The sequence below is a fragment of the Pithys albifrons genome, chromosome 3 (assembly GCF_047495875.1).
Source record: "Pithys albifrons albifrons isolate INPA30051 chromosome 3, PitAlb_v1, whole genome shotgun sequence".
NCBI lineage: Eukaryota > Metazoa > Chordata > Aves > Passeriformes > Thamnophilidae > Pithys > Pithys albifrons.
The window spans coordinates 16,458,861-16,472,899 of record NC_092460.1 but is presented as its reverse complement, the minus strand read 5'-3'; the positions used below and the strand labels follow the sequence as shown (position 1 = coordinate 16,472,899).

Sequence of the window (14,039 nt, the reverse complement as noted above, 5' to 3'; positions counted from 1 at the left end):
TGCTAGACATGCCTGTACATGAAGGGACCAGTTTAGTGTTCTGCTCAGACTTCCTGCCAATGTTGACCTCTGAGTATGTGTGTACATGCACAGAAATACTTCCTCCTCTTCAAAGCCTGCCCTTGCTGCTCATGGAAGCATGAAACGAGGTGGCAATTAGGCATAACGGGACTGGGTTTTCAGAGGTTGCAAAGGCAGGACTGATGTTGTCTTACAACTACTTTTGTCAGAGACCTGAATTATTAACTATTTGCTGACAGTCAGTTTTTACACCAAAGTTTACCTCCAAGTGCCCTGGAAAGTAGCCCCTGCAGACTTGTAGAGACAGGCAGGCAGAGACAACCTGCATCTACCACCCCACCACCTTGGCTTTGTAACTGTCAGGTAGTCAGATAATACCACCTATTAAATCCCATAAGCACCTGGACATCAGAGGGGGAATGCTTGTGCACAAAACTATGAAGGAAGAATAGGGTAGCAGAGGGAGACAGCATCCAGCAGAGCCCATTCTTAATGTCTGCCTCCCAAAAAATGGGTGCATTTCTGAAGTCATACACTCCTGTTGTAAGTTTTAGTGTGCATGTAGTACTACACCTCTATGTTTTCAAAAGCCTTCAGGAAGAAGCTCATGAGGAGCCATCTTCTCTTTTCATAATAAATAAACCCATCTCAGGAAGCACTACTGAGGTTCTTTGGGCAGTCATTGAAAAGGGAGCAGTTCAGCTCAGAGGCATTAAGCTGTAGGGCACTGCTTTACTCCCTCAAATGTCCTCCCATCCACTGACACTTCAGATCCATTTCTGGAAAGTACACAGAGAAGCAAACAAAAACACAACAGGGGCATCAGGGCTCTAGAAATTTATTTTCAGAGCTTAGTGCTTTAACTACAATTAAAATACTTAAGCAATTAAAAAATGCTACTGACTTGATACTAGAACTAGACAAGAATAAAACTAACACTGTTCCTTTCATGCACTGACAGATACTAGTTTGCTCATGCCACTGAAGTAGGCTCTTTCCCGTTCACTCATCACTTCAAAGTGTAGGGGTCTTCTACAGAAGTTACATTCAGCTGATGAGTGTGGCTTCAGCTCCAGACCAACATCCTTCCATGTAGCCAGCAGTTTTTCTGTTAAGAGAAGTTCACCAAGATCAAAGCTTAATAGATTGGATTGCTTTAGAGAAGCAGCAGAAGTGTCAGCACACTTATTCCCCTGGCAAGTGAGGAGAAATAAGAGGATTTCATTCTGACACAATTAACCTCTTGAGACAAATGGGCTGCAACAAAGTCTCAGCTATCCTCATAGCACCTCTACTGACAGGATCAAGAAGGAGCTACTTTCCCTGGACAGATCTATGTTTAAGACAAGTTAACAGCTCAGCTGAGAACATCAGACCTCTCTGGGCTCCACATAATATGTGCAGATTGGTCTGGACAATGCAGGAGCAGAGCCCTGGCAGAGTGGCTATGACAGAACTAGCTGGGTGTAGGTCTGCACTGGCCTTGCACACTCTGTTCCAGGTCACAGCAAACCAGCCTTCACACGTCACACTCAAGGCAGTTTAAGTGCACAAGTATCTTCTCCTGTGCTGCAGCAGTGGAAAGACACCACCCAGGTGGTGCCTTAGATCTAAAGCTTGTGTTCTAGTCTCATGTTTAGTACAAAGACCGCACAAACAGGTCAGTATCTTCCTTGCCCTGATGCAAGAATGCGCTCACCGATAAAGTAACTCATCATCTGCGGGGTGTGGTGAGGTGTTGGGGCGATGCGTAGCAGCTCCTCTCCACGGGGAACTGTTGGGTAGTTGATGGCTTGGACATAGATGCTGTGCTGGCTCATCAGCTTGTCACAGATCTCTGTGTTTTTAGCAGCATCTGCAACCTGAAGTTCAACATTTTAGGTTACAAGATCAACCAAGAAGATGCAAGGTGGCAGAACAGTCAGACCAACTTAGAATCCAACAGAGCTGGTCTCCCCTGTGCCACTGTAAATAACATGTGTGTCAGAAATAAGGGCAAATAAAAGCCTGTGCTGCAGAGCTCTCTGGGTATAAACACATTACTGCACCCAGGCAGTTTATACCCCAAATCTTGTTTTCATCAGCTCGTTATTGATTTCCCTGTTTTCTGTATACTTTTAGATTGTGGGTTTCATTTACTTTTACACACTGCTCAGGTGTGCTTAAGCAGGCTGAGCCCAGCTTAAGCCAACCTCCTGGCACTTGACGTTGAATACTGGGCTGAGTTTGAACTTTGTGAAGGTAGTAACTAACACCTCAAAGTGTAATGTGATCACAGATAGCAACATGGGTGCCAGAATCCTGTGTCAACAGTATGCTAAGCACTCACTCTTATGGGAATGATGTGACTGGGGCAGTGCACCACAGGAAGTCCTGCATCCATCAGCATCTGCCTCATGAGCTTCACGTTGCGTTGGTGCTGGCGCCTCAGAATTTGCCCCTCTGGGCTCTTCAGGGTCCGGACAGACTCCAGGGCACCAGCCAGGAGCATGGGTGGCAGGGACGTTGTGAAAATAAAGCCAGCAGCATATGAACGAACAGTGTCTATCAGAGAACTTGTACTGGAGATGTATCCCCCTACACATCCAAATGCTTTGCCTGAAGAGGAAAAAAAGACAACTAAACTTACTCCTTTCACCCATTAGAATGGCTTAAGTTTACAGGATTACAGCCTTTCACTTGAAAGAATGAGTTATTTTGACCAGATGCTTAATGCAGTCATGGCATGCAACAATTCCAGACCTCTCTGCTAATCTTATATTTACTCAGCACAAGGTACAGCTTTGTTTTTAAGACAATCTTGATAACCTGGAACTAGTTTCTACATAGAAAGGACACTTCAAGATGCTCTCAAATACTCAAATTTTGATTTTGGGGAAGACTTTAAGTCCAATCATCAAGTAGAGACTTCAATAGTGACCCCAAGTGATCAACACTAAGTCTCTCAGCAGATTTAAAATAATCTGTTCCAAAGATGCTACAAATAGCCCATGCTACTAAGGAGCACAGAATGCCGTTACTGTGATTGTGAAGTTGATACCAGCTTCCCTTCCCAAATGTTCAGACAGCAGAACACAGCCACAGACAGAACTAGGGTGTCTGGTGAATGCTTCTGTTCCCATTAGGCCATAACCCAAGCTTGTAAGTCCTAAAGCCATGAGCTTTCCTAGTAAATTTGATTTATGTTTTGAAAGCTGTTTAAACAACCTTCCAATTTGCAGCAGTAAACTTACTCTTGAGTCTGCATTCTACTCAGATAATAGCAGTTGCTTCAGTTGTTGCCAAATCTCTTTACATAACTCCCCATCTCAGATTTCTAGATTAGGAGCACTCCATTTCACATAAAGGAACTGAGTACTACTAAATATAGAGAACTACTCTACCAGCATTCTTACCTGCATTTATTCTTGAGTTGTATCATGCCACTGGAGGACTTTTTGCTTAAGGTACCATTGTTTAGGGTTTTTCTTTGACTGGTTTGTAAGACAGTCTAAGTAGCTTAACAGAAGCTTTTCAAACTGTGGGGCACACTTAAATCCTTTGGGCTTCTTGTAAAATCCTACCCCCAACAGCCCTTAACAAGTTCATTTGAATAGACAGATTTTTGAGCTAACCCACTTAATGTGGCTGCTCAAAAGCTTTGCTGCCTTAGTTCCTGTGGAAAGGCCAGGCTGTGCATACCAAGCGTTCCAGAGATGATGTCCATCTTGTGCATGACTCCATCCCGGTCTCCTATGCCACCACCTCGAGCTCCATACAGCCCCACAGCGTGCACTTCATCCACAAAAGTGATGGCCCCGTGTTCGTGGGCCACATCACACAGCTCTTCCAGAGGACACACTGCACCTGGGAACCAAAACAGCAACTGGCAGTTTAGGATTCCCTGCATGTAGCTTGGATAAACACCAAAACTACCCCTAAACAGCCCTCACATCACTGTACACTTAGACCTGAATTTTTTTTTAAAGAACTAACTGGAAGCAGAGAAGAGGGTTTGACGTGAACTTACCATCCATTGAGTGAACAGTTTCAAATGCAACAATTTTAGGGGTGGATGGATCAGACTTCTTCAGTAGTTCTCGAAGATGGTTGACATCGTTATGGCGAAATATATGTTTTGGCACCCTGCTGTTACAGATCCCCTGGATCATGGAGGCATGGTTTCCAGAATCAGAGTAGATCTCACAGCCTGAGGAAACACCCCATTACACTTTCAGTATCAAAAACATTAACTGATTCCCAGCATTGTTTTATGTATTTGAAGTGTTCAGGAAACAAGGGTAGCATATTCTTGAAAGTAATGCTCTTGACCAAAAGAGCAAGGTACAGATCACAAAGCAAGAATAATATTTAAGGTTTATTTTAGGTGTTCAAACTAACACAGACTAGAGCTTAAGGAAATACAGAAGATTTTTTCAAGTCCTCAATACTTTTATCTAACTCCTGTAACTTCAGAATTCCCAGTGTCTCATTTTTAGGTAGAGTTTAAATGCAAGAGTAGGAGACTCTGCTTGTGTAATTCCTTCAGCAGTTCCCAGCTCCTGGATCTCAATCTCAGCAGGCTGATACAATTATTTGAATACAGCTTAAACTTGAATATAGCATTAAAAGCAGCACCCAACCATACCCTGCTAATGGATTATGATGCATCCTCACTTTAGACAGCTAATTTTAAAACATACTCCCAAACACCTTAGGGCAAGCCTGTGTTTTTGTGGTAACAGGGGTGCAGCTTGAGATCTCACCTGGCAGCATTTTAGCTAAAGTGAAGAGAGTGGAGTCATTGGCTACAAAGCAAGATGAGAACAACAGTGCTGCATCTTTTCCATGAAGATCAGCTAGTTCTTTTTCCAAGTCGACATGAAATTTACTTGTTCCTGAAATGTTTCTTGTGCCTCCTGCTCCAGCACCATGTTGTTTCAGTGTATCCCTAAGGAGAGCCCAGAGAGAGGCATTAGCATTGCTGTGTGACACAGAGAGGAATAAAGGGTCATTGCTGAAAACATTCTAATACATAATCAGGATTACACTAAAAAGGAACTGCTACAAAAAGCATTGTTAGGTCTTTGAGCAGCCTGCACAAGGCAGGAATCCAGTAAGGTGATGAAGTACAGCTGCAATATACCATCCAGTTTATCTGATAACATCTGGGGGCTTCTAAGGAAAATCCAGGGAGCAGAATCAGTGACCAACTAGTGCAGCCCTGGAGCTAAACACTAAGTTACCTACTCCAGCTTAAGAGAAGAGCATATGCTTAACTGCATACCAAGAATCGTATCAGAAGCAGCTTATGTAGCCCAGTACAGAAACCAATTCTTCAAAAGCCTTCCCACAAAAGCTTCTGCAGGGCAACAGAGCTTGAAACTGCCTCTGAAGAGCATGGCACTACTCACATAACTGCTCCACAGACACGAGGGTGACGGCTCATGCCCAAGTAATCATTGCTGCACCAGACAGACACCTCCTTCTTGGTGATCAGAGAGTCAGTGTAGTCATCTGCCATGGGGAAGATCTGCGCCTTCCGGTTCACCGTTTTGAACACTCGGTAGGTGTGATCCTTCTTCTTTTCATCTATCTTTTTCTCAAAGAACTGATCATACTGGAAGGTGGATACAGCTGGAATGAGACAGACAGAGGCTTAAGGACACAGGAAATAATCACAACAGCCCAGGCCCTGTGGGGGTGTTCCCAGACATTCTTACATTTTGGCAAGTTGTCCTGAAGCAGATGAGAGACACTTTCTGGTCTTTGCTTCAGCATAATATCCTTAAACTTCTTGAGCAAGCCACTCTGCTCTTCTCCCTCAATCCTGATGTTCCTCACTGTGGAAATAGTTGGTATTTTGGCAAATTCTGTACCTACAGACATTGTAATAAATTCCAGTGAGCTTAATCGTTTTGAAACAAAATGAATTGAGTTCAGCAAAGCAAACATTCTAAGTAACCCTAACTCTTCAATCTTTAGGAAGCACATGCCCAAAACCACATGTTCCTGGTAAGATCAACTATTTTATTTGCTTACAAATTTGCATTGGACAAGACAAAAGGATTAGCCTTGCTAATCAATCAAAATACAAGGTGTAATTTCCTTACGAGACATTTGGCTCATCATGACTCAGAAAACCACTGTACACAGTTACAGCATTTATCTGAAAGGGTTGGTACACACTTAACTGAAGACAGAGTACTAGTCAGCTCCTTCCTTTTATTCTTCTTAGCAGAGATTAATATTTTTAAAAACTGTGCCACAGAAAGCAAACAGAAAAGTAAAATAAGCTTCCTGAGACAGGCAGCAAGGCTTTACTGATACTGCTCAAAGTTCCTTCTTTTGAGAGACAGCCCTTCCGCATCAGGACTGCAAGCCAGCCAACACCCTTTAGTTCTGTAAACACAAAAAACCCACCCCAAAACCACATGCTTGCTTTCCAGCTTGGAATTGTGCTGGTACTTGCCTGATGTCTTGACACAATTTCTTCCACCTCTGGATATAAAACCCTTGTCTATACCAGCTCTCCTCAGATCTGAGCATGGGCTTTGGGTGAAAGTGTATCAGCTAGATTCACACATTCAGAGCTAGCCAGCAAATCAAAATACATCACCCTGGGAAACCCTGCAAACAACCTCTTTTTCCTGCAGTCACCCATAAGCCCACACATATCATTTCAGTGGTGCCTGTCAGACTTGGCACACACCAGAGCCAAGTCAGGCACCAGAAGGTCTTGAAAGGAATCCCTGCTTCACCACACCAAGTACATACCTTTCCTGTCAGCCTGCATTTCCTGCACATCCTCCTGGAGCTCCAGGCTGGCTTTGCAGAAAACATTGCTGTTCTTGTGATTCATCTGAGCTGCCAGAAATGGGCATTTGGTAGCAGAGCTCTGGATAGCACCGGTAGGTGGGTGGCCAGTGGGAGGCTGGACTCCATCTGTATTCTGCTGGGCCACTTCTTGGGCATTTTTGGCCTCTGAGGTGGGGGCAGAGAGGTAAACACTTCAGCTTCATCATTTTAGTACACTGACTTAAGCTTTTCTATCCATTACGTTTGCAATTAATTTGGCACGACCCATTCAGAACTATTTAACTGAGCAGTCACATTTTATTTATTCAAGCAGAGAATCCCACTTACACCCAGAGGACATCTGATTTAAGACGCTAGATCTAGCACTGTACCTCTTAAGAGGGGGGGAAAAAAACTCTTTCCCTCCCAATGGGAAGATTAAGGATTTAAGGAAAGACTGGATATGGCACTTAATGCCACAGTCTAGCTGGCATAGTGGCACTGAGTCATAGGGTGAACTCGATCTCAGCTCTTTTCCAGCCTGATTGGTTCTGTGACTTTGGTTCGAGTTCAGATATTTCCAGCCTTGCAGCTTCCTCTGCCGCAATCCTCAACAACTTCCACTGAGTGCCAGCGGAAGAAACCCCAGGGAATGTCCCTGGGTGGGGTGAAGCACCACTGGAAGCGTGAGAAACACCGCTCTGACATCCAGCAACCCGGATCCCCCCTCACCGGGACGCCCGAACAGGCCAGACTCGGAGCTATGCCATCAATTTAATTATTTAAAGGATTAAGCAACCCCCGTCTCAGCGTTGCCTATTCCAGAAGTTTCCCCCGTGGCACACAACGTCTGGGTTGATTTCACTCCCTGGAGGAGGCCCGTGCCCGCCCTGGGACCGCTGCCCGGGCCGTACTTACCGCGGCGGCCCGCGGGCGTCTCCTCCTCCGCCTGCTGTCCGCGGGCGACGGACGTGGCGAGGGCGCGGGCGGCCGGCGGGGCCGCCTCCATCATGCGCGGGCAATGCTGGGCGTACAGCAGCAGAGACGGCCCAGCCTTCTGCAGGAACGCCTGCGAGACGCGGGCCAGGAACGGGCAGCGCCGCACCACCGCCTCCATCGCGGGCACCGGCGGGATACGGAGCAGTCGACAGAACGAGGACGGACCAGACACACCGGGCTGCGTTCCCGCAGCGCCGCCTTTTATGCCCCAGGCAGCGCAGGCGCGCTGGGGCCCCGCCGGCGCAGGCGCGGGGACGGAGCGGGGGCGGTGCCCCACGGGGTCTGAGGTGTGTGCGGGCGGCGCTGAGTGGGGTGTTGGGGAGGGGGGTGGTGCCCGGACACCGTGAGGGACTGGAGGATCCCTGAGGACACAGAGGTGAACCGTGAGGGGTAGGACAGTCCTGAGGACACAGAGGTGCACCGTGAGGGGTAGGAGAGTCCTGAGGACACAGAGGTGCACCGTGAGGGGTAGGAGAGTCCTGAGGACACAGAGGTGCACCGTGAGGGGTAGGAGAGTCCTGAGGACACAGAGGTGCACCGTGAGGGGTAGGAGAGCCCTGAGGACACAGAGGTGCACCGTGAGGGGTAGGAGAGTCCTGAGGAGACAGAGATGCACCGTGAGGGGTAGGAGAGTCCTGAGGAGACAGAGATGCACCGTGAGGGGTAGGAGAGTCCTGAGGACACAGAGGTGTCCGTGAGGACATGGCGGGGCACCGTGAGGGGCTGGAGAGTCCTCAAGACATGGAGAGGCACCGTGAGGGGATGGAGGAGCCCTGAGGACATGCAGGGGCACCGTGAGGGGTTGGGGGAATGCTGAGGACATGGAGAGGCACCGTGAGGGGCTGGAGCGGTTCTGGGCGTCGAGAGGGTATGGGTTGGGCTGAGCCCTCCCCGTGCCGTCGTGAGGGCGCGGAGGGGGCTTGAGCAGCTGCCGGGAGTCTGTGAGGAGACGAAGGCGCGCTGCGTGTGTGGCCCACGCGGGAAGGGCTGCTCTGGGTTCCCCCTCGGCCCCAGGCTATGCAGTGCTGCTTTCCCAGAAGTTTTTGAGTTCCTCGCACTCCGGTCAGAGGATTATGGGGTGCGCCTGGGAAGGCGAGCTCTGAATCAGCCTCTCCGGGAAATGCAGCGCTGCTCAGACCATCCCGGAGTTTCCTTCCCGAAGGCGCCCCTGCCTCCCTGCGCAGTCCATGCCAGGGGGCTCGGGATGCAGCAGCCGGTCTCGCTGCTGGTGGGACGGATCTCGAACCCCGCTCACTTTGCCTTACAGCCAGTGTGAGGAACAGCTTCTCTGACGGTGATGCTCCGACTTCCACCGCTGTGTTTTTGCCAGGTTTTCAAAGGAAAAAGAACAGCAGCAACAAGTACAATTGAACCCTTCATCCTCTGGTTTGCAATGGACATCAAAGTTTGCTTAAAAGAATGTTTACAGGTGGGTAGTGGTAAACGGAGCTCTCCTTATGTGTCTGGCCATTCAAACCACAGTAGTGCTACTTCCTGTAAGGACATACTGACTGCTGAAGTGTGGAAAGAATGGAAGAGGGAAAATGATGATGCATTTTTTCCCCTCATCTTGTGAAACAATTTCACGGAAGACAGGATTTGAGTAGAGGAGCTGAGAGCTGTCTCAGGCACTTTAAGGCTAGAGTGGATTTTGTAAGAGGTATGGAGTTTGGAGGAGAGCCTTTTTTAAAACCCACTCTTTCTTGACTTGTCTTGCATGTAGTCTACATGCAAGGTGCTCATATAGAGTGATTAGATACAAATAAATACAAAGCCTGTGTGGGACTGTGGCTGCTGAACACAAGTTTGGATATAAAAGGCACTTGGAAAATATTGGTCAGTATTTACATGTTGCAATTTAAACAACTCTGTTTGGGCAGGGGGATGACCAACAGGATATTTGCCTTACTTTCACTCTTCATCCCTGACTTGTTTGGAGGATCTTGGCTGCAGTGCATAAACTTTGGGATCTGATTAAGCTGGTCAGGAGGAAGGCAACCTCAAACGTAGTCAAAGGTCAGACTCGCTGTGAGCTGTGGTGCCTTACTAAGCTCTGAGGTAGGAAGTGGGACAGAGTTCTGCCCCCATGTACCCCTCATGGAGCCCTGAAAAAGGTACCTGGGGCTTTCCAAGGCAGGGCATGGGATTTGGGTTTTAGTAAGGCTTTAGTAGGTGTGTTTTACACACAGGTTTCTTCTTGCTTATTAAAAATTTAAGATGGTGGTGTTTAACAAGTCTTGATGCTCAAATCTTAAATGGCTCATTATTTGTCAGTGTAATGCAGAAACAGCCTCCCATCAGCGGACATTGTTTAACTATATATATGCTAGTTTTCATTTGTTCTGTAAATAAATGCTGAAAGTAAGGCTGTGGTATTTGACCTGAGCCTGTATAGCAGCTATGATAGCAGGAGCCTAGGTCATTTGGTAATACCAGGATAATGTGTCAAATTATTTGTTCAGTTGCTCATGAAGAGGTGTTTTTTTCCCCATAACTGGCTTTTGGTTGGTATTACATGCCTCAAGTATTTTTCAAAATAATGGTTAATTAGTGCTTGAATTTTAGAGACACCTGCTCTGTGTTTCAGATTACTGCTGTCCCTGTTCCCTTGAATAGCAATATTTGACTCCCCACCCTGAAGATCTGTGTCACATCCAGTACTTTAAAAATTGAGGAAATGTCATGACATTCTACCATGATAGATACCATGACAGATACCCGATGAGCTTCTTTAGAGCAAAGTTAATTATGTAGCTGGACCTAAGGACCACTCCTGTGCTCCTTGGATAAATTGCAATTTTAACAACAGAAATCAACACCCATATGCTTGATTTTTACAGTATGTTGATAACATTTTTCCTTCTCCTCCTACTTTTCCCTCATTATTTGTCCATGGTACGTAACTCAGAGGGAGGGTGCGTTTTATCATAAGGGGCACTGGAGACAGGTGTTGTGCAAATGTGCTGGCAGAGTCCTGCAGAGCTTGTCTGCCTGGACACCTGCCACAGCAGGTTTGATCCCACAAAAGTCTCATAATCCTTCTTCATCCAGGTAATCTTAACAGCAGCATCTTGCCATTTTACAGGGCTGAGGGATGAAGGACATTAGTCTGCCCTGTAGCTGGAATTCAGGAGGCTGTGGGTTTATATTCAGGAGTGCATGAGAAGCCTGAAGAGCACCTGTTTTTTACACAAACATCATTCAAGGTTGACAGCTCAGACAGACTGACCTTGGCTATGACACAGAGATCTCAAAATGGAGCAGAACTCTCAGCTTCCCTGTCAGTCTTTCCAACAATGCATGCTGTTAATCAAATACGGCAACAGCATTTCTTTAAAGCTTGATTTTGGTGAATTTATTTAACCTTGTACATGACAGGAGTTGCGTAGAGCAATGGAATGACATTTACTTGACCCTCATCCTGGAGGTTTGTTGGAGGAACATGTCCTTGACAGTGCATAGAGCTGGCTGAGAGCTCTGGGAGCAACAGAGCAGGGAAAAGTCAGGGAAAGGGGTGTCTCGTCACCTGCTCTGCCAGGGTATTCCCTTTGGAAATACCACTGGAGCTTATGTGTTGAAGGTGAAGTAAATATTAATAAAGCTGCCGTTAATTAAAATTTCTTAGGGCTTCAGTGGATTAATTAAATAGTGTTTAAGGATGTTAATTGTGGTGATGTATTACTGCCATCCTACAGGGCTCAGGAGAAACAGGCATGAAGTGCCACACAGATGCTCTTTGCCAGGAGGACTTCAGTCTGCAGCAGGACCAGTGGCAGCCCAAGGGGGAACAGGGAGCCCATCTGGAGAGAGACAGCAGGCTTGGACAGCCTTTCTGGAGAGCTGGCAGGTACAGTGGGTAGGGGAGAAACAGTGGTTGCGTGGGAATATGGGAAAGGCAGAGTAGCATGGAATAAATGAGGGAAATGGTTTAAGCTGAGTGGGTAGCATTGGTGTAAGAACAAATTTATTCAGCTGTCCTGACAAACTTTACGTTGGAAGGTGGGTAGTTCCTTCCTACACCTCTGTTTTGGAGCAACCTTTGGAGCTGGTTCCTGAGGTGACGTGTACCAGACACATTCAGCAGAGGAAGCTCGTCTACCTGAAAGGCCCATGTGGATGAGAAGCCATAGAAAGTGCTTCCCACATAGAAATTGCAATGGGGAAAAAATATCTCCTGCCACAAGGTCAAGCTGTTTTCTGCAGATGTCTGTGAAACAATTGGTGGTGAGATAGTCTCTTTCCATGTTACTGGTTTACCATGTAGGCTCAGGTGTAAGTTACCTTCAATACTTCCATCCTTCTTCTCAAGTACATTTTGCCCAGTATTCCTGGAAACAGAACTTGATTCACAGGTTTGTGGTGTTCATCCGGCCTCACATCTGTCTGCAGGTAGGTCCTTTCATAGGATTTTAATGTGTCTTATGCTATAAAGAGTTCATATAGATATTTGAGCAGAAAACCAGGAGTCAGAGCCCCTTTCCACTCAGCCTGTCCGAATGAAAGACTGTAACTACTGTAATCAGATACATCTAATCCCTTTTGCCCCCCTCTGAAGTCAGAGCTGTGCATACTCCTAATTTTTTCCCATCCGGTCAGTGTCAAAGAGGGCAAGCCAGACAATTTCCCCTCCCTACACACAAGCCACTGTCTATATTGAGATCTGAATTTTCTAAAGGGGAGTGGGTGTGATCCCAACATCTGGATTTAGTCCAGACTCAAATTCCAGGCTTAGATCTGAGAACTTCCACCTCTGTCCTGAGACCAGCAGTTCTTAGAGAGAACTTAGCTTATTTACCTTTTAAGGCAAAATTCAAGGGTTGCAACAGTAGCTGCATAGAGACAATTCTTCACATGCTGAATTTTTGTATCAAGTTTTCTTGATACAGAGCCAGTGTCTTTTTCACATGATAGAACAGGAAATCTCATTTCTTTCTAGGACCCTCTGCTCAGCAGAGAATTTGACCAAGCTGGAGGAGCTGCTGAATGCTGAGGAGCTGCTGAATGCTGCTGAATGTTGTAGAGTGGCTGAGCAGCACCCATTTCACCACTATGGGCCAGACAAGATTCATACCCCATCTCATACAAATAAGTGTGAGTTGTTTTGTTCCTTAGTGTAATGGATATCCTTTAAAATTCATGAAATGGTGGTAGGTCCTCACAAGGCTGTTGAGTAGGATACTGTTCCTGTCTGCCAGGTCCCAGGAGCTGCCCATTGCTGCAGAGGAGTTTGCTCTCTTGGCAAAGTCCCATTACAGGGACATGACTCAAGCTCAGTCGGACAGCGGAAGCTGTTGCCACCCTCATACATGATACCCTGCCCTCCTACTGAAGGGCACCACCCTACACTGGGGCTGCTGCAATTCTGCAGCCCATTAACACATCCAGCAGTGGCTTATCCTGATCCCGGAATATCTCCCTGACGTCTCTCCAGTTACTTCAGATGTGGAAAATCACGCAATAGCCTTTTTTCTCATCTTGCATCCTTGAGTTTGTCTTGCTTTGTGCAGCACACAGCAGGAAATTACACACTAATTCTTCCAGCTACCATGAGCTTTGCTGCACTTGCTGTGATTTGCATTCACACCCCCATCTCCTCCTCTCTCCCCCAGTTTTCCTCCTCTTAGAAAAAACCAGTAGACCCCAATCAGTATATTTTTAGTTACAATTATTTCCGGTATTCAGCTTGTCATTTTTTTTGCTTATCTCAGCCCTCATTTCTCCTCATTAGGTACTCAGGCAGAGACACCACCTTCTATGTCCATTTTAGGCGCTTGAACTCTATATAGTCAGAAGAGAGCAAAAATACCTTAGAAAATGTGAATCCAAGTACTTCCTGTGCAGAAGTGTGAGAAGATGGGAAAGCACTTGGCTCTTTAGTCAGAGCTCTGTAGGTGTCTGTAACTGAGATTTCCGTATAGTATTTAAGTAGAGAGCCTGCTCCTTTTTATATAAAAAGAACAGCTAACAGAGGAGAGAAGTGGATGTCTCCTCTTTATCTGAATTTAAACACTTCAGGCCCAAAGAGACACTCAAGTCATGTTTATGTAGTGAGGCATGTTTACTACACCAGGTATCTCTAATGAGGCCCTACTACTGCTCAGATCTGTCTTACTGTAGACATTGGCAGGAAGGTGGATTGTCAAAGTCCTTGAAAACAAGAAATCAACTCAAATCAGTGAAAAATGCTGTGCTAGAGCCTATGGGCCTCTCTCTTAAAGCAATGACAATGGTAGGAGTTTTCT

At 46.4% G+C, this 14,039-nt stretch overlaps 1 protein-coding gene across 2 annotated transcripts; it reads right to left on the bottom strand.

Annotated features, from left to right (window-relative positions):
• Window positions 1-843: 843 nt before the first annotated feature.
• ALAS1 (5'-aminolevulinate synthase 1) lies at window positions 844-7,997 on the bottom strand. Of its 2 annotated transcripts, none has more exons than XM_071550681.1 (10): window positions 7,717-7,997; window positions 6,778-6,984; window positions 5,724-5,879; window positions 5,415-5,637; window positions 4,767-4,951; window positions 4,031-4,210; window positions 3,703-3,867; window positions 2,351-2,619; window positions 1,721-1,883; window positions 844-1,129 (listed from the first exon to the last, which is right to left on the bottom strand). In XM_071550681.1, the coding sequence occupies exons 1-10, from the start codon at window positions 7,913-7,915 to the stop codon at window positions 969-971; spliced, it is 1,908 nt and encodes a 635-aa protein (XP_071406782.1). In that variant the 5' UTR covers window positions 7,916-7,997; the 3' UTR covers window positions 844-968. The 2 variants fall into 2 exon arrangements, with proteins under 2 accessions (XP_071406782.1, XP_071406783.1); XM_071550682.1 differs by having other exon boundaries at window positions 5,724-5,843.
• Between the last annotated feature and the right edge of the window lie 6,042 nt (window positions 7,998-14,039).

Excerpts from the sequence above, each read along its gene's own strand:
- ALAS1 (XM_071550681.1), bottom strand. The coding sequence starts at position 7,915 with ATGGAGGCGGTGGTGCGGCGCTGCCCGTTCCTGGCCCGCGTCTCGCAG. Across the intron at positions 5,880-6,777 it reads AATGCAGGCTGACAGGAAAG|GTACAGAATTTGCCAAAATA; the intron begins GTATGTACTTGG and ends CAATGTCTGTAG. Across the intron at positions 3,868-4,030 it reads AACTGTTCACTCAATGGATG|GTGCAGTGTGTCCTCTGGAA; the intron begins GTAAGTTCACGT and ends TTTGGTTCCCAG.